This window comes from Quercus suber, unplaced genomic scaffold (assembly GCF_002906115.3).
Source record: "Quercus suber isolate HL8 unplaced genomic scaffold, Cork oak 2.0 scaffold_1097, whole genome shotgun sequence".
Lineage (NCBI taxonomy): Eukaryota > Viridiplantae > Streptophyta > Magnoliopsida > Fagales > Fagaceae > Quercus > Quercus suber.
The window spans coordinates 29239-49182 of record NW_027070502.1 but is presented as its reverse complement, the minus strand read 5'-3'; the positions used below and the strand labels follow the sequence as shown (position 1 = coordinate 49182).

The window sequence follows — 19944 nt, the reverse complement described above, 5'->3', positions numbered from 1 at the left end:
AAATAAGTAATAATGTTTCCTTTATTGAGTAATGTTGTAGACTTAGGCTACAACCAATTTTGTAGCTAAATTTTGTTATTTTTTAATGAGAAAATTGTATTATAGCATTACATAAATTGTGGGTTCTAATTAACTCAACTAGTAATGTCTATTGTTGTTGAATAAGATATCTAGGATTTGAACCCCACACACACAAAAAATGGATCAATGTTTTAACCTAATGATAAAGAGCAATTATCACAGAGTTGATATTGTAGGTTGAAATTATATTGTATGTGTGTGTATATATACACAAAAGAAAACATAACATACACAAAAATGAAAATAAAGTGGACCAGCAACTTGTTTGTAGAAAATTGCATTTACCGTAACAACTGAATGATAGACGATATTATAAATATCGATATATATTTTAGTACAAACTTACAATTCTTCCTCTGTTTAGAGCCAAAACTAACAATTTCTTCTTGTTTCTATTTTGTTGTAAAGAGAGCTCATGATGCATAAACTTCACCCTTACAATAGTCTCTCTGAAAGTCTGGATTATGCCAAGTTAAAGTACCAATTATAAACTATCTTTGAAATGCTCTAACAAAGATAATTCTATGATACTTACAATTATGTCCAGAAAATTTTAAAGACAAAAAAGAAAACCATGGTTACTCCACATCTTTTAAAAAATACCATAGATCTAATTGATAAAAATATAATTTATCAAAAATTTAAAATTTTAAAAATACATAATGTAGGGTCAGTTTTTGCAGCCCAAGTCCAAAAAGGTATGGGTCCTTGGCCCACCGAGCCCAAAACAATAAATTTTGTAGAGAGTGGGTGAAAGAGCTAGGCTAATAATGAAAATAACAATATCAAACAGCGATGCGAATGGGAAGATTTGGATTAATATGTTTTGTTGACATGTTAATTAGTTATTTGAAGCACTCTTAATTTAATGATCCAAGGTTCCATCCATCTTTGCTCGTTTTGATGGAAAGATAAAATACACTGATTCAAATAAGCTAACTTGCAAGTTAGCTCCATGAGCTTAACGATTTGAAAAAGTCTAGTTGAGGCCACTATGACATGCCATCTCATGAAGTACACAATTTTTATGGCAAGCCAAGTCACATGAAACAAAAACAATGGAAACATAATGGTTAAATTTTTGGGTTAAGTAGATTCCATTTAGATCAACTGGTAAAGTTTTTGATAGTTAAATAAAAGATATGAGATTTAATCCTCGCTCACACCAAAAACCGATTAATGTCTTGGTCTGATGATGAAGAGTATCATTAAGAGTGGATGCCAATAGTTGAAACTCTCTAAAAGAGAAAAATTTGTGGCTAAAATGTAATATTTGAAAATTTTTGGGTGTTAAATTGTTATTTTGAAAATGTTTAGGAGCTAAAATGATATTTTGGAAAGTTTTGGGTTATAAATATTATTTTGGTAAATTAGTGCGGAGTAAATGTGAATTTGAGAAAGTGTTGGGGGTTAAAATATAATTTTGGAAAAAAAATTAGGGGTTAGAATGTAATTAGGGGAGGTGCAGGAACTTTGAAAAAACAAAAACTGAAGGGTTGGTGTGTTTATTTTCATTGGACTTTTATGTTTCATTTGGATTGAGAGTGAGTAGAGTAGAGTTAGACAAAAATTAGTCAAATTTCCAACTAATTTTATTTTACACCACTTTACTTCTCTTTCCTCGCCTCTCAATCCAAACCTGCTAATATAGTGGACTTGTTAAATTTTGTCTTTGGGCTCTTCAATTAGGATTAAGCATTGGTTTGAATTTGAATTAATTCTTAGGTTGAATACAAAGGGGGTTTCAAAATTGGGTTTGTTAGGTTTAGATTGGGCTTTACGGGTTCAAGTCTTGGGTTCCTGTTGGGCTTTGAGTTGAGTTTAAAATCTGATGGGATCAAAGTTTTTCGGGGGGGCTTGCTCATGATTTGGACTGGGGAGTTTTGATTTTGTTTATATTATTAAGAAATGAACTATTATGCAATTTTCTATTCTAACCCGCTGCCACTGTGGATAGAACTTTTGTCAGCTCAATTGCACACTTACATAGTTTCTTATATTGCTTACTTTTCGTTGTCCAGAAAAAAAAAAAAAAAAAAGATTTTTTGTACAAGGAGTATATTATAAAGCCCAATCAATTTCAATATGGTTCTACTCACCTATGCATTTCTGACCACTCACCTGAGATTCCAATACATCCTAAATTCCTAATGCTCGAGCAATTGCTTCTTCAAATTGTAACACAAACTCATGTCAGACAGGACTAGTTCATGCAATGGCAATTGACTTGTCATTACTAAAGAAACAAGATTATCCTACATTCGATCAAATATTACTAATTTAACATGATATATTTTCCTACTATTTGTTCATATACTTTTCACACCATTTAGGATCAATTACTAACATACGTTTTTATTGCATTCTTATTAGAATGCTAAATCATTATAATTATAATTTCATAATCAAATTGAGATTTTATTAAAGTTTATTGTATAAACAGGCAAGGTCTTGTGTAGGGGTGTTTGCAGTGCAGTTTTGTGCCATTTTAAGTGCTACACTTTACAGTGCGATTTGGCTAAAACTATTACTGCACCGTACTTCAGTTTTGCGGTCATATGTGCAGTGCAGTGCGGTTTGGTTGGTTATAGACTAGTACATTTTTCAAGATGTTATTACTAATTATTAGTTTAGTATTAATAACCATGACAATATGACAATAAGTTTATATACACACACAAAATGTGTAACAAAAAAAGTAACACAAATATATACAAGTCCAAAAAAAAATCTATGACAGATTCAAACAATATGAATAGTTTCAAGAAATTGAATCTTTTAGTAACTAGTATAAACAATATACTTTTGTGATAAAGGAACTAAGAATAATATACGGATCTAAACTTCAACAAGAACACAAATATATTCAATAAGTAAACTGAAAGCTCGGATTTGTGTATAAACATAAGAGCTTGTTTAGACTCCCAATTAAAAGTTACGGCTCAGTTGCTTTTACTCTAACTTAAACTAAGTGTGGAATAAGAGTAAATGCGAGCGAACAAACGATAAAACTACTATAAGTCATATTTAACAAATAATAGCAATAAAATGAAAGCTAAAAGAGTAGAGAAGAAGGATGCAAACACAAGATAACACCGCGATGTGTTATCGAAAAGAAAACCAAAGAACTCGATGAAAAACCTCTCCGCTACCATCCAAGCAATAAATCGATCCACTAGAGAATAAGGTGGAGTACACGAATAACAAAAGACCCTCCAAGCCTAGCCTACCCCATGTACTTGAGCCCTCTAAGCTCCTGCTACCAACTGATTTGACGAAGCCTTATCTTCTCTAGCTTTCTCGGATCACACAATTCAGCCCGATTACATCTACCAACGATTGACTTCTTCCAACGCTACCCAGTACCACTAAAAACTTAGTTTATACTCAAATTGGGTGTGGCAAGTGTTTGGGCCATTAACATCTCAAGTATTTGGATATGGAGAGATAGGAGTAGAGGAAAATCATAAGGAAATGTGTAGATGATTGTGGGTATGACAATCTCTAACTCAAGTGTGTATGCTAGCTCTCTGAAAAACACTCCTTACAATATGTGAGTAATAAGGGTATATATAGTGTGGGTGAAGATATGGTAGAGAACAAATGACAAAATAGCAAAACAAAATGTTTTGTGAGTATTTCGCGAGAAGACCTTACCCGCGAGACACTCACGAAAACCAAGCTATCATGACTTTTTGCATTCCAGTCATGGGCTCTGCATGTGGCTTACTTCGCAAGATAGCTTCATGAGAATCTTCTCGCGATATCCACTTGGTCTTCAATAAGAGCTTGGGTCTTCACACTCTCTTTCACACACAACCCTTACAATAAAATCCCACATAAAATACAAGGAAAAATGATTGAACAAAATTACAATAAAATTTAGTACGAAATTAAAACCAATACAAAATATTTGTAAATAACAACTTTACATAAACCATACATTATTATAACTGAGAGTGAGAGGGCATCGAAAGAGAAGAGTGAAGGTGTGAGATGGAGGAGCAAATGAGGTTTTGAACTTTTAATTTTGTATTTAACCAAAACAAAGTTGTTTTTAATGTAAAACTAGAACACAATAACTTTGGGCTAGCCACTTACTTCATATATAATGAAATTATTAATATATGTTTAATATAAAATAAAAATATATATGAGTGTAGTGTGGTGCGATGCCGTTTTATACAGTTATTCCATTTTGTTGGTAGTTTTGGTCAGTTTGGGTGCATTCTTGCAATTTGATCGGTTTGGTGAACATCCCTAGGTATAAGCATGTGACTAGGTTGATATACATTAAAAATTTATGGAATCAATGAGGGCATTGCAGATAACTACAAATAATAAATCAATCCATCTTTCCTGTTTCATCTAGTCAATATTAATGCTATTTAACATGCATAGTTGGTGCCAAGAGCCTTGTTGGCTTTCCTTAACCGTGTAACAAGACCTTTTAAATAAATAAATAAACTTGGGTTGACATTTCCAATAGAGATGGTAAGGTGAAGATAAAACAAATATCAATCCATCTTTTCTTCCTAGCGTTTCAACAAAATGTCCATGATTCAAATTCTCCCTCCCCCAACTATCGAGTTATAAAAGAAGGGGACATTGTAAATAGCTACAAAGAGTAACTCAATCTATTTTTTTTTCTCTTTTCATTTGATCAATATTAATAATTTAACACTATTTAGTATGCTTTGTTGGTATCAAGAGCCTTGTTGGCTTTTCATAACAATACCTTACAAAAAGAAAGGATTTATCATTCTTTTCCTCTTGGAGCAATTGCATCACTTCGGGCAATTTTTCCGTCTATTTTACACTAAGAACTTACTTTTTCTATTTTACACTACCACTTTTCCAAAACACCCACATCAATTCATGTATTTTACAATTTATTCTATTTAAATAATAACATTTTTTAAATTTTTTATTATTATTCTTTTGTTCCTATCTCTTTGCCTTTATCTTTCCACTTTTCTCTTTATCTTTATCTTTGTCCTTATCTCTCTTAGACCAATCTTTTTTTCCTCCTCTGCTTCTTCTTCTTCTTCGTTTCACGTGTCAGATTACTTCCCCTCCACAAGCAGCTTCTTCTTCTTCTTCTTCTTCTTCTTTCTCTTACAGTCAAATCAACTCTCCACCACAAGCACCACAAGAATCAAAACCCACAAGCATTGATCTCTGTCGACCCACAATAACTGACTCCGTCAACCCACAAACACTGATCTCCGCCACCAGCACTAATCCACAAGTATCAAAACCCATTTTCGTCGACCCATAAGCACCGATCTTCGCCACCAGCACCAATCCATAAGCATCCAGACCTATTTCCATTGACCTACAAACTTTGATCTCCGCCACCAGCACTGATCCGCCAATCCACAAGCAGCCAACACCAACACCAACACCAATCAATCTCTCTCTCTGTCTCTCTCTGTCTCTCTCTCTCCCCCGTTGGTTTGTCCGTATGGATGTGTTTGTGTATCTCTGTGTCAAGTGTGGATGTGTTTGTGTGGGTGTGTTTGTGTGTATCTAAGGAAAAAAAAAAAAAAAATACACTCTCTTTCACACACAACCCTTACAATAAAATCCCATATAAAATACAAGAAAAAATGATTGAACAGAATTACAATCAAATTTGATACGGAATTAAAGCCAATACAAAATAGTTGTAAATAACAACTTTACATAAACCATACACAATTATAAATGAGAGTGAGACGGCATCGAAAGAGAAGAGTGAAAGTATGAGATGAAGTAGCAAATGAGGTTTTGAACTTTTAATTTTGTATTTAACCAAAACAAAGCCGTTTTTAATGTAAAACTAGAACACAATAACTTTGGGCTAGCCACTTACTTCATATATTATGAAATTATTAATATATATTTAATATAAAATAAAAATATATATGGGTGTAGTGCGGTGCGGTGCCGTTTTATATAGTTATTCCATTTTGCTGGCAGTTTTGGTCAGTTTGGGTGCATTCTTGCAATTTGATCGGTTTGGTGAACACCCCTAGGTATAAGCATGTGACTAGTTTGATATATATTAAAAATTTATGGAATCAATGAGGGCATTGCAGATAACTACAAATAATAAATCAATCCATCTTTCCCATTTCATCTAGTCAATATTAATGCTATTTAGCATGCATAGTTGGTGCCAAGAGCCTTGTTGGCTTTCCTTAACTGTGTAACAAGACCTTATAAATAAATAAATAAATTTGGGCTGACATTTCCAATAGAGATGGTAAGGTGAAGATAAGATAAAATATCAATCCATCTTTTCCTCCTCGTGTTTCAACAAAAATGTCCGTTATTCAAATTCTCCCTCCCCCAACTATTAAGTTATAAAAGAAGGGGACATTGTAAATAGCTACAAAGAGTAACTCAATCATTTTTTTTTTCTTCATTTGATCAATATTAATAATTTAACACTATTTAGTATGCTTTGTTGGTATCAAGATCCTTGTTGGCTTTTCATTACAATACCTTACAAAAAGAAAGGATTTATCATTCTTTTCCTCTTAGAGCAATTACATCAATTCGGGCAATTTTTCCGTCTGTTTTACACTAAGAACTTACTTTTTCTATTTTACACTACCACTTTTCCAAAACACCCACACTAGTTCATCTATTTTACAATATATTCTATTTAAATAATAATATTTTTTAATTTTTTTATTATTATTCTTTTGTTCCTATCTCTTTATCTTTATCTTTGTACTTATCTCTTTATCTTTATCTTTATCTTTGTCCTTATCTCTCTCAGACCAATCTTTTGTCCCTCCTCCACTTCTTCTTCTTCTTCCTTTCACAGCCACTTCTTCTTCTTCCTTTCACGTGTCAGATTACCTCCCTTCCACAAGCAGCTTCTTCTTCTTCTTCTTATTCTTTCTCTCACAGTCAGATTAACTCTCCACCACAAGCACTACAAGAATCAAAACCCACAAGCACCGATCACTGTCAACCCACAAGAATTGATTCTGTCAACCCACAGACATCGATCTTCGCCACCAGCATCAATCCACAAGTATCAAAACCCATTTTCATCGACCCATAAGCACCGATCTCCGCTGCAAGCACCAATCCATAAGCTTCCAGACCTATTTCCATCGACCCACAAACTTTGATCTCCACCACCAGCACTGATCCACCAATCCACAAGCGGCCAACACCAACACCAACACCAATCAATCTCTCTCTCTCTCTCTCTCTCTCTCTCTCCCCGTTGGTTTGTCCGTGTGAGTGTGTTTGTGTATCTCTGTGTTGAGTTTGGATGTGTTTATGTGGGTGTGTTTGTGTGTATCTAAGGAAAAAAAAAAAAAAAAGATGACGTAAGGAGAAGTCTGAGACTGAGTTCGTTTTGCAAATGGAGAAGAGATAGAAAAAAAGGTGCAAAATTATGAAATTAATAAAATAATAGTATGCACAGCTACAGTAATTGTGTATATATACATGGTTACTATAGTTTTAGAAGGACTAATATGGGAAGTTTTGTGGCTTAAATGTGTAAAATTCATCTCTTTTTCAATTATGCAAGAGCTGGTGCGGGTGCTCTTACTGTTTCCAATATAGATGTCTATGATTCAAATTTCTCCATGTCCCAACTATTAAGTTATATTAGTTGCAGACCCATGCGATGTGTGGAAATATACAACTATGACAGAAATTTAGACCCTTTAAACCAACCAGATTGGTTAGCCTAAATTAATTAGCCAAGTTGTTACTTAGTCAAATTATGCAATTCTAGGTTAAAGCAATCAAACAATCATATCAAGAATAATAAAACAGCGGAATAATAAAAGACACAATGATATGATCACCCAGGAAACCACACGGTAAAAACCTGGGGAGGATTTGACCCACCTATCCTCAAGGCAAACCTGAATCCACTATGAAAGAATCGAAGTTCATACAAAAGGACTACAAGCTCCCCGCTCGACTTCCTAATGCTACCCACCAGTAGAACTTACTGACACGACCACGTGCAAGCTCCGAATCCACGGACTTCTTCTTTCTTGGACTCTTCAATCAACTACAAGCACCCACGCTTGATATTCTTTAAGCTTCAATGGCAGCAACCAAGTTGATCATCAAGATGTTGATACTATCTTTATCTAGAAAACCCTAAGCTTTGTGTAAAGGAAAGCTCCTCTAGATCTCACAAGAGATTTACACAAAACAGCAATGTATGAGAAACAATACAACTGGAGCAACTCTAAAAACGTGGCTAGGGTTTTGCCTTATATACCTAGGGCAAAAACATAAAACCCTAAACGTTGACATTGGACTTATGATTGCTATTACCTTAAACATAAGATTTAGGACCTCATCAATCAGGACCTCCGAAGTCTGTACGTGAGTCTCATCAGTCATCTAGAACGAGGTGATGTAAAGTTTCTGCAAGACCACTTACACATTATCAGAGACAATGACACGATTGATATTGAGAGCTATGGACAGCTAACCCTATCTCCAATAGCTCCTGACATTCACAAAATTGTAGGCTGGCGACATCAATTGAATGTTACAGTCAGGTATATATTCTACACAATCCGATAGAGTATGCTTTAATTGTTGTCATGTATTTAACAATTACTTCACATTTCTTTAATTCTTGGATTCTTCTTATTTGTAGATGCTTAGTTTGGTTTTGCAAACCCACTACCAAGTTGCACAACCATGTTGTTTATTAAGTACAGAATTTCAGTTTACTGCCAGGTACATGCCAAAAAGACAAGGATCAAAATCAGTTCTCTTTTTTGTTGGTACTCATTAAACATATTCCTAACCATCACCTATCCTTTTAATTCTTTCTGTACAACACATTGTCAAGCCCAAGATCAAAATCCATTTTCAATGGATTTTGGAACAAAATGTCACCAGCTCATATAATTTAAACCATTGAACACATTGTCATTATTATAGAAATAGAGAAGAATAGTACATGTACATCCTTTGTTGGTAGAAACATTTACTAGCCATTTCTGGGATATTATGCTCCATTGGATCTAATCCTCTCTTGTTGATTACAATAATGTTTGAATTTAAAAATCCATCATCTAGGGTGTATTTATCACAAGCAAAAATTGATGCATTCCATTTACCATATAGGGAGGTAAAATTTGCATATTTCATATGCCTAGTTTTAAACCCAATTTTCATCACCAGATGCAACAATATGACTGTGATGGGCTTGCAAAGAATTTATTTGACATTTTAAAATTGGTGGTGGGCTTGAAGATGTGAAGTCATCTTCTAAGCACAGTGCTATTTCTGGTTTTTCACTTCCACTCCAGATGGCTCAAAAGACTCAGCACTCTTGATGTCATTGCTGTCCTCACTAGTAGAAGCTTCCCAGTTCCCTTTTGTACATCAAGAATTTTATATTTTTTTATGTCAAGACATGGTGCCTGAAATAGAGAAAGATGGAAATCTAGCTACTGGCACAAAGTTGCTCAAGTCTTGTTCCTTGAAGAATCAAAGTCAATCTTGAGGCTCTCCCATGTTAGTAACAGACTAATAGTTTCCACAACAAAAAGGTACTTTGTGGTTGTCAGTTTTGTTCAATTAATTTATGTTTCTTAGGTATAAGATTCTGACTTCCTACCAATGATTATTTTTAAAAAATTTGAAAACTCCTTCATAGGTTTCAAACACAAAATGTGGAACGTATTTGCGGCTTCTAACAACAGTATACTAGGCAATTGCTCCACATGATCCAGTTTACTGGCCTGGTTTGATATGACTTCTTCCAAAAGTATCCCTTAATTTTTTTTTTCTCTTGTGCTACTCTCCAATGCTATAATGTATTCAACTTATTTCTAGTACTAATTTAGTTCCATGCGCTATGGATTCTATATTGTGCTCATACATGATGATTGGCAATTGTCTTGTAAGTTTGTTTCATGGGCTTCTTTTAGTTTTTAATAAAGCATAGGAATGCCTAATGTTTCCTATCAAATTAATACAAGTTCAAGTTTTAGAAATACTAAGAGCTTTGAAGTCAGCTATAGAGAAGAGCCAATTTGCTTAGTGAATTGAATTTCAAATAATACGTGTTTTAGAGCTCATAATAAGATCAAAGTACTTGACAATGGAGAATGAGTTATATATGAGAAAAGATATATTCACAATATTTTCATAACAAATCTTAAATGGTAGGATATTATAACAACCTACCACTTAAGATTTGTTATGTTCAAATTTGCTGGGGCAAAAACTTAATTTTAGTGTTAGGTTCAAATTTGAACTAATAAAAACTAACCACCTATAATTTGTTGTGAAAATATTGTAAAAATATTGTAAACGTAGCATTTCTCATCTATATATATTATAAAACCGAAGCATTTGACTCTTTGTTGACCTTTAAAATTTTGACACATCGGCTTTGAAAACCTCACAAATTTAGACCTCATTATAATTTATTTTATTTTTTAATTTCTTTTAAAAAATAGACTCAGTCCTGCCAAACTTACATCACTCCCTACCCTAATCAGCACCATCTCTCATATTCTCATCAGATGCAGAGAAACAGGAAATTACGTGTCCAACTATTTGCCCACAGAGGTAATTGAAGAAATTCTTCTAGGACAATCGGCAATGTCAGTGCTGATGTTCTGGTCCGTTTGCAAGACAACGTTTTAGTTTAAATAGCAATCCAGCCATAGACTCATTAGATTTCATTGAGTTAAACTGTCCCTTTGACATCGAGGAAGCTTAGACCAACTTCTCAGTTATACTGTTCCGAACTCAGGAGGAGTACTTGGTATATTTTGTAAAACTCGATAATTATCTCTGAACTCGGCTGGGTTTGTTTTGTTGATAGTTCACATTAAAGCTCAAACACAAATGGTGGGGATGGGTTAGAAATATAAATTCCATATTATGCAAGATAGAAGAGAGAAATTTTTAGGGGATGAGCCATTAATCTTAAGTTTTTTATTATTTTCAATAAAATATATTTTTAGAGCAGTAATGGTGATAAGTAGAGGAAATACAGCACGTTCATATTGTTAGAGTCCAGATGGCCGAAGCCAACTTTGTTACAACCACTTAAAATATATTGGTTGAATACTTGAATTCCTTAGTCCTTACTATTAGTGGATTCAACATAAAAATTAATGGAATAAAATTTTGTAATTTTGACTATGTTCCATGTCTTGAATTGTTTATATTATTATTACTATAATTAAGCAAGATTGAGAAAGTCATATAACTACTCAAATTTGAAACTTGGTGCGTTCTCCTCATGTTATGGTCATTATTTATATCTTTGCAATATATATTTTCAAAGGCTATTGATGGGAAAATTAAAACTTGGTTGTACAATATGCATGTGTTCAATTGGTATTAGTTCTAAGTGTGTGTATATATAACTTTGGAGAGTTTTTCTATATTAATTTAATAACTATGAATTACTTTGTAGGTCTCGGTAAGTACGCACCTGTAGTAAGTTGTTAACAATGTAAGCACATATATTTGGTATTAATAGTTTATAAAAATCTCTCATAGCAAGCCAATAATATTTTATGTTAGACAACACTTCTAAACTATGGAAAAGCAAAGAAGTTCAATATTTCTTCCCATTATATATTATTTTATTACTAATATTAATTTTATATATATATATATATATATTTATAAATGTTATCTTGCAAAATGTCTATAATATGCGTATTACTAACTCAATTTCATTAGATCTTACATTATCAATAGCTTTTTCATGCATTGCACGGGTTAGCGAGTAGTTCCATTTGTGTTGCAAGTGAGATATTGGGATCTCATCCCTATTTCTACTTCTTCTTCTTCTTCTTCTTTTTTTTTTCTTTTGAGTTGTGTATTTCACATTATTTTAATGGGCCTTCAAGCAGTTTCCTTAAAGAACCATGCTGCTCCACTGATCCAACTAAATCCTTTTGTATATTTCTCATTCCTACACTCAGCCCAAGGTCTTAAACAGTTCACAATACTATCACTATTTAATAATATATCATATTCTAATTCTTTGGGCGGTGTGACAAGGTATTAATTCTTTGGGATAAGGAGCTCTAACAATTCCAAAAAAATAATATAAATGGGCTTGTAATCATGACCCAATAAGAAAAACAAGAAGGAAAGACAAGCTCGTTCTAAAAAGACTTGACTCGGATTGAATTTACTTCCCAATGCTAACCCAAGGAAATAAAGTTTGAGTAGCACAAACCAAGCAATATGATCATCATTATCCCAAAACAATACTTTGAAAATGTAGTAACTAATATTAGCTAAGTTAATTAACTTTGTTAATAGTAGTAATGTACTTACCTTTTTTGTATGAACTCTTCGAATTTGTTTGTTATACTTGGAGGAAATACTCTGTTACTTACTTTGTTGAATGAAAATTCAGGTTTTACCCAAAAAAAAAAATGGTTTGTTGAGATTACTTACAAGTACCATCCAACATTGAGAACCTCAAACATGAATCTTAATCCTCGGTTGGATGAGCTTATTTTCATACTTTATTTTGTTTATTTCTTAAGTACAGTACATTTAAAAAAAATAAGTATAATTATATTTTTACGCAATAAAAAAATTATTGAAAGAAATAAATTCACAAAACGGCACACTTACTAGATAAATTCCTTCTTGTAAAATGGAGGTGGTGTTTGTATAATTAAGATATTTTACACCCCAGTGGTGTAAGACGGTACACTTGTATATTTAGGAAAATACATGTCCAAAAAACCGATTAATAGTAGCTCAAAATAAGTATGAATCTGGAAAGGCACGAATCTTGCGAGAAGGAATCTGTGATTGACAATAGAGGAACAATAAAATTCTATTATAGCCGTTGTTGATGATGTGGCACGGTCAGTTAAAGAAGCTGAGTCGGAGGATTGTTCCAAATTTACTGTACAGGAGATTGGGCCCAAAAGCTGTTCGAAGCCCATTATATATGAATGAGAATAAACTTCTTTCTCTAGCCTTAAGTCCAAGATTGGAGAGCTTTATCCAGTAAAAATCATGACATTCACTCAACATTAATGGGCTTTTACAAAAGTGGCAGATGAAAACTTTTGGATCTTTCTATCAAACAGATCTCAATATGGCCTTTGAATGCACCTGAAGCTCTTTGGGTTATCCTTGGATAGGAGGCACCGTACACAGACAGAAACATTCAAATTCAAGACCCAATTGCTAACTTATAACTGGCAAAATTTCATAAGCCAAACTTATTGGGCCTTCAAGCAGTTTCCTTAATGGACCATTGCCTATGTGGCAATGTGCTGTTAATCGACCAACTATGTTTTAGGGACTTAATTTTAGTGACTTGGGCTTTTGTGTGTGTGCGTGTGTGTTTCCTTATAATTGTTTTCTTAGACAAATATATCTGAAATAATTTTATCATTTATTTTAGATATTAACTGGACTCAATCAACACTGAGAATTAGTAATGGATCCCACTCACCCAATTATAACTGTGGAATTATTAAATTTTTTTATACCGAAATTAATAATTCAATAATTGAAAAAATATAAATAGATTGATTGGTTCCTGAAACGTTTCACCTGGTTCTAGAGTAACTGAATGAGCATCCATTTGCAATTAAATATCATTTCAACATTCACATCTTTAACGAATTACGGGGAAATTAAAATTAAAATTAGATAATATAAGCAAAAAAAAAAAAAAAATTCACACCTTGACTCTAGAGAGAATTGCCAATAAATTTCTTCCAAAGAGTAAGTTGTACGTACTCTGTGGCCTAGGGGTGTATAACTGTGGAATTATTAATTTTTTTTATACCGAAATTAATAATTCAATAATTGAAAAAATATAAATAGATTGATTGGTTCCTGAAACGTTTCACCTAGTTCTGGAGTAACTGAATGAGCATTCATTTGCAATTAAATATCATTTCAACCTTCACATCTTTAACGAATTACGGGGAAATTAAAATTAAAATTAGATAATATAAGCAAAAAAAAATTCACACCTGGACTCTAGAGAGAATTGCCAATAAATTTCTTCCAAAGAGTAAGTTGTGCGTACTCTGTGGCCTAGGGGTGTATGACTGTGGAATTATTAATTTTTTTTATACCGAAATTAATAATTCAATCATTGAAAAAATATAAATAGATTGATTGGTTCTTGAAACGTTTCACCTAGTTCTGGAGTAACTGAATAAGCATCGATTTGCAATTAAATATCATTTCAACCTTCACATCTTTAACGAATTACAGGGAAATTAAAATTAAAATTAGATAATATAAGCAAAAAAAAAAAAAATTCACACCTGGACTCTAGAGAGAATTGCCAATAAATTTCTTCCAAAGAGTAAGTTGTACGTACTCTGTGGCCTAGGGGTGTGCGCAGTTCGGTAAAGGCGATTTTTTTCCAAATTTATTGCTGAACTGATAGAGATCGATTTTTTCATAATTGGAGCCAATGCACACCACCTAGGGTCGGTTTTCCGACCTATATCGGTGCGGTTTTTTGCGATGCGGTTTAGTCGGTTTGGTCGGTTTGAAATATTAAAAAAAAAAAATTACTACCTCATTCCCATTTTTTTGTTCTCTATTCCATTTTGAGATATCCCAAAATATTGTCCTGTTTCTAAAAATAAAAGCCATTAGTTTATTAATATTCCTATTATACCCCTATTAATTTACTAATTCAATTTTTGGATAAATTTTTTTAAAGATAGTTTTGGAAACTTATACATTTTTAAAATATAGACAAGACAATAAATAATATTTCCTTAAAAAGTTTAACTTTTAAACAGAACAAAAAAAAAAAAAAATGGGAGGAGGAAGTATTTTTTTAATAATAAAAAAATTAAGCTTTTAAGCCCAATATCAATATATCAACCTGTTCAAGAAACCTGTGCCAAATAATGTATTTTTCATTTCATAATGATTACATAATGATCCAAAATTTTAAACCTGTGCAAAATTTCACATAATGATCCATAATGAGCCAACCTTAATAGTTAATAACTTAATATTATATTATTATATATGCAAGTATCCGTGTATTACAGTATTAGTGTATATATAATATTATATATTTAAGCAGCTACAAACACTCAAACAGCCAACCTTAAATTTTAATAGTTAATAGTTAATATTATATATGTAACGTAAGCATCCAACCTTAATATAATATTATATTTATATATGTAAGCAAAGCAGCTACTCGGAGTTGGACCCCCACAAAATAGAAAGCCACAGATGCAGTCACACTCACACACTCAGTGACTCACACAAGCTTTGCTTTGAGCCTTTGAGAGATTTTAAAAGGTGCTAAAAGCTTAAGCAATAGTATTGGCTTAGCTGCTAAAGCTTTACTCAAACAAATAAGTAATAACCATGGTTTTTACATTCTACTTTCTCCGGTTAGAGGGAAGTGTGTAGGAAGTTTTGGTACAGTGACTTAGTGACTCAGTGAGGCTTAGCTGCTAAACTTAATCAAACATTCAAACTAACTTAGATACTTAATCATTCGTGCTTTCAGCTTTCCCAAACAAATGAAAAGGAAAAAAATAGTAAAACACGAAGACAAACAAAGTTACAAAACTGAAAACACGAAGAAGCTTACCTACGGTTGTTCTGCATCAGGCGAGACCCAAGACTGAGAGCGAGAGAGAGAGTTAAAAGATACTCTGAGACAAATATGAACTTATATACTCCTGCGAATCTGAAAACCTAACATAAAATGCACTGTTTGCTTTTATTATAACACCCATACATGATACGACGTCGTTTTATCAACTTCAAAAAAAAAAAAAAAAAAAAACACAGAACTACAGACTTTGGGGGGAATGGGCAAAGTGGTTGTTAAATTTCGTATATAACATGTTATAGAACTTGCTTTCATGTAATAAGAAAACTTGTTTATCTCTGAACTTGTAGACGGAGTTTGGATATATTGTTGACTGTATTGATATCAATAAACAATTGGCTTTTGACCATCCTTTGTTGAAAGATCACAAGATCCAGGTACTTGAGTATTGATATAAACTATTTATTATTTCATCCATAACAATAACAATAATTTTTTCTTTTCCAGTTGTTTCAGAAATTGTAGTAGTTTACACTTTTTGAACTACAAATGATCATAATGATTACAGTGTCGCCCATGCATGCCTCATGATGTTAACAATTCCTATTTTACTAGGGCTTATCCCCTAAAGGATTAATTAAGCAAATTAGTCATGTAGAAAAAAAATTTTGAATTAGAATTGGATTATAGGTTGCATTCTAACTAGAGCAAGAGATGGCCAAGTTTGGTATCCTGGACTATGCAAGTATCAAGACAACAATGGCCCTTATGATATTCACTTTTGTAAGTTTATATACCTACATTAGTTTGAGTAATTGTAAATGTAAATAACAAAGGACCTATCAATATAAGGAGATTTATATTAGAGATATAGAATGACTAAGATATAATTTTTTTTTTTTGAGAAGTGATTAAGATAAAATTGAATGGCAAAAAAGGAACATATTTTGACTGATTCTTCTTAGTTTGTTGCTGTTAATTTTTTATTTATTTTTAATAAGTGATAAAGTAGGGTTTGAACTACAGACATAAGACACTATAAATGATGTAATTACCACAAGATTATCACTTATTTTTGTTATTATTATGCAAATAAAAATCTATAATTAAGTTGGAAAACAAATATTACATATATTTGGTTTAATTTGAATTTTTGCTACCACAGAAAAGACCTCGTTTTCCACTAAGAACAATAAAGAAACCTTCAATGTTTGGTTTATTGGAAGATGCTTGTCCGTCTGGAACAGTTCCTATTCGCAGGACAACGAAAGAAGACCTTATAGCAATTAGGTCAATGTCAAATAACATTTATCCTCAAACAGCAGCAGCTCCTGGTATTCATGTAAGTTCTTTGTTATATATTTTAGGATGTAGGATGAAATCATAGCTATACTTGATATCAGTATAAACTACACATGGTTATTTTCCCAAAAAAATGGTATTGTAATAAGATTTGTGAAAATGGTGCATTAATTAAATGAACAAGTTTGAAATGAACTTTGGTGTTTAATTAGCTAAGCTTGAACAAAACTAAAACTTGACTTAATATATTTGTGATCCCTAAACCTAATATTTTCAATATTTAATTTTGTAAATTTAAAGCAAATTTGTAAGAAGATGTATAATTTTTTCTTGTTTTAAACAACCTTGAGTTGTTTTCAGTTTTGAATATTTTAATTTTTTGTTTTCATTGAGCTCCTCTCTCCAAGTCTCTCTTCCACCCCACTATACCTTTTCAGAGATGATACCACTACGATTAAGATGTAACTTCATAGTGACCAAGACAACAGCACCATGACAGGGAAGAACCATCTTGACAAGGAAGGGCAACCACAACTCCTCCCATCAGATCGGGGTTTGGCCGATTGTTTTTTTGCACTCTCTCTCCCTCTTTATTCTTTGTCCTCCATGCCTGATTTACTCAAAGTTTAGTTGACTGTGATTGTTGGTTTGATGTTCTTGTGAGTTGCATGTTGTTTATGGGTTAGGGATGCTTTGGAAAACAAAAACCTAGAAATAAATTTTTTTTTTTTGAAGGGTGAAAAACCAATTTTTAAAATAAAATTCTCAAAACAATCTTTTGTTGGTTTTCAAAATAGAAAACACCAAACCAAACCCCAAAAATGGAATAATTATGGTATTTAATAGCTAATATGTACAAAGAAAGGTAGATCCAAAGATTTGTTATGTCAAAATTTAATTTAATTAAGTAGATATACTTAACTAAATTGATAACCATAGTTTTTGAGTGGAGTTGTGATTTGCCATTGTGTTAAAACCCTTTCCCCTCTTCCTTGTGTGTGTGTGTTTGTTTCTCAAAAAAAAAAAAAAAAAACTAAATTGATAGAGCTTATGAATAAAGTAGGCTTATTCAAAAAATTAATAGACGAAGCATAGACTTGTTCTAAATGCTCAAGTTCAGCTCAGCTCCATAACAAAGTAAATAAACCAAGCTTGAATACTTTCTTTTAACTTGTTACAACCCCTTAACAAAAATTATAAACATTTTCTTATAATATATTTTATTTCTTTAATTTGGAATGTTGTTTAACAAGAGTTTCATTGGTAGTCCTTGACTTTCAGTACTTTAATTGTACAGCGTGCACAAATCCAAATGCTAGAGTTTACAGGTAGTTACACTGGAGTTAAAGGAAACATTGCTGTCTATAATCCTGATGTTAAGCTGGGAGACAGCTATGCAGAAATACATATCATGAATGGCGAAGAAGAGAATGTGAATTCTATCTCGACGGGATGGATGGTATTTTAAAATTTATATTTATCGATCTATGTAAAACTATCCAATCATAAATTGCAACAAACAATGAGCATTTTAAACAAAGAAAAATGTGGTATTTATTCTTTGATAAAGTTAATTTTGTTTTTGGTAAAAAAAAGGTTCAAATTCTAGTATTTATGGAAAAAAATGAATGAAATGATTTTTTTTTTTTTTGAGAAGGGAGTGAAATGAATTGGTAAAGGATAACGGTTATCAAGAAAATTGATAATCATATGAAAATGGAACAACATAACCAGAATTTTCAAAATGAATAATTTTTGTGTTGCTTGATTCAAACAGGTTTCTCCAACTATGTACAATGGTACTGGGTATTCTTATTTCTTTATACACTGGACAGTAAGTTTTCTATAAATTTGATGTTATTATTTATTTTATTATAATTTGCTTGTGGTATATGTGTGTTTCTTGTTTGCTGGTGTTTCAATCAATTGAATATTTTGGATACTATCAATGCTTTGAAAATTATGCGTAGAGCGTTACTTCTTGTTGGGTATACATGAAAGTTTGATGCTTTGGATACTAACAATACATTTAAAAATTATAGTCTGGTGGTCCAACGAACACAGGCTGCTTCAACCTTGTTTGCCCAGGTTTTGTGCAAATTGACAAAACAATTCATCTCGCGGCAGCTATAACTAATGTATCCATTCCCCAAGGTCCTCATTTTGAGATTGCAGTCTCTATTTTCAAGGTAAATTTATCATTAATCATAATTGCATGGTATTATTTAGTTTTGTAATATTAACCTTATTGGTTTGTTTGGATTGAGATAGGAAGTAGAGAGGGTAGAGTAGAGTAAAATTGACCGGAAATTAGGCTAATTTTTTACCAACTCTATTCTACTCTCTTTTGCTCCCCATCTCTCCCTTCTCGATCCAAACAAGCCCTATATGTATATGGTTACATATGTCCAAATTTTAATACAAAGTTGAAAAAGGTTTCTAGAGTTTTGTGACTTTGATCATATGCTCTTGCTCTTTTATGTGATAGGAGAACGATGGAAATTGGTGGGTAACAATGGACGGTATTAGTGTTGGATATTTTCCAGCAAATATATTTAATAATTTTACTAATCCTGGAAGTGTTGGTTGGGGAGGTGTCGTTGCTGCTCCTAATCCCCCAACTGGAATTAGCCCACCCATGGGATCTGGATTATATGCTGACGGCAAATATGAGCATTCATGTTCAATTAGACTTGTTCAGTATAGAAATACTTCAGGAATTATAGAGGGCCTCATCAATATAGCTATGATAAAATCAATGATACTCCTAGCTGTTATGGCTTAAATGATCCTGTATATCAAGGTGTGGAAAATGGATACACCTTCGATTTTGGTGGACCAGGTGGAGACTGTGGCATTTAAAATATTTTGTACCAATTATCTTGCAGAATAAATTGGAAAATTATAGTTTATTCTTCAGATTTGACCATTAATGTCAATGAGTACCAGTGGTAGAGCCAGAAATTTTAGTGTAGAGAGTCATGTTCTCTACACAAAATTTCATAAGCGCA

At 32.6% G+C, this 19944-nt stretch overlaps 1 protein-coding gene and 1 long non-coding RNA gene across 3 annotated transcripts; both read left to right on the top strand.

Moving 5' to 3' along the window:
- The first annotated feature begins 8372 nt into the window (after positions 1 to 8372).
- On the top strand, positions 8373 to 9946 carry LOC136065722 (uncharacterized). Of its 2 annotated transcripts, none has more exons than XR_010627326.1 (4): positions 8373 to 8621; positions 8723 to 8805; positions 9384 to 9626; positions 9734 to 9946. It is a non-coding gene; the product is annotated as an uncharacterized LOC136065722 (long non-coding RNA). The 2 variants fall into 2 exon arrangements; XR_010627324.1 differs by having other exon boundaries at positions 9256 to 9626.
- Positions 9947 to 9958: 12 nt separating this feature from the next.
- On the top strand, positions 9959 to 19718 carry LOC112012174 (protein neprosin). The gene is made up of 8 exons (XM_065769260.1): positions 9959 to 9979; positions 11513 to 11518; positions 15982 to 16068; positions 16797 to 16973; positions 18231 to 18392; positions 18711 to 18767; positions 18976 to 19122; positions 19422 to 19718. The coding sequence occupies exons 1-8, from the start codon at positions 9959 to 9961 to the stop codon at positions 19716 to 19718; spliced, it is 954 nt and encodes a 317-aa protein (XP_065625332.1).
- The last annotated feature ends 226 nt before the right edge of the window (positions 19719 to 19944 follow it).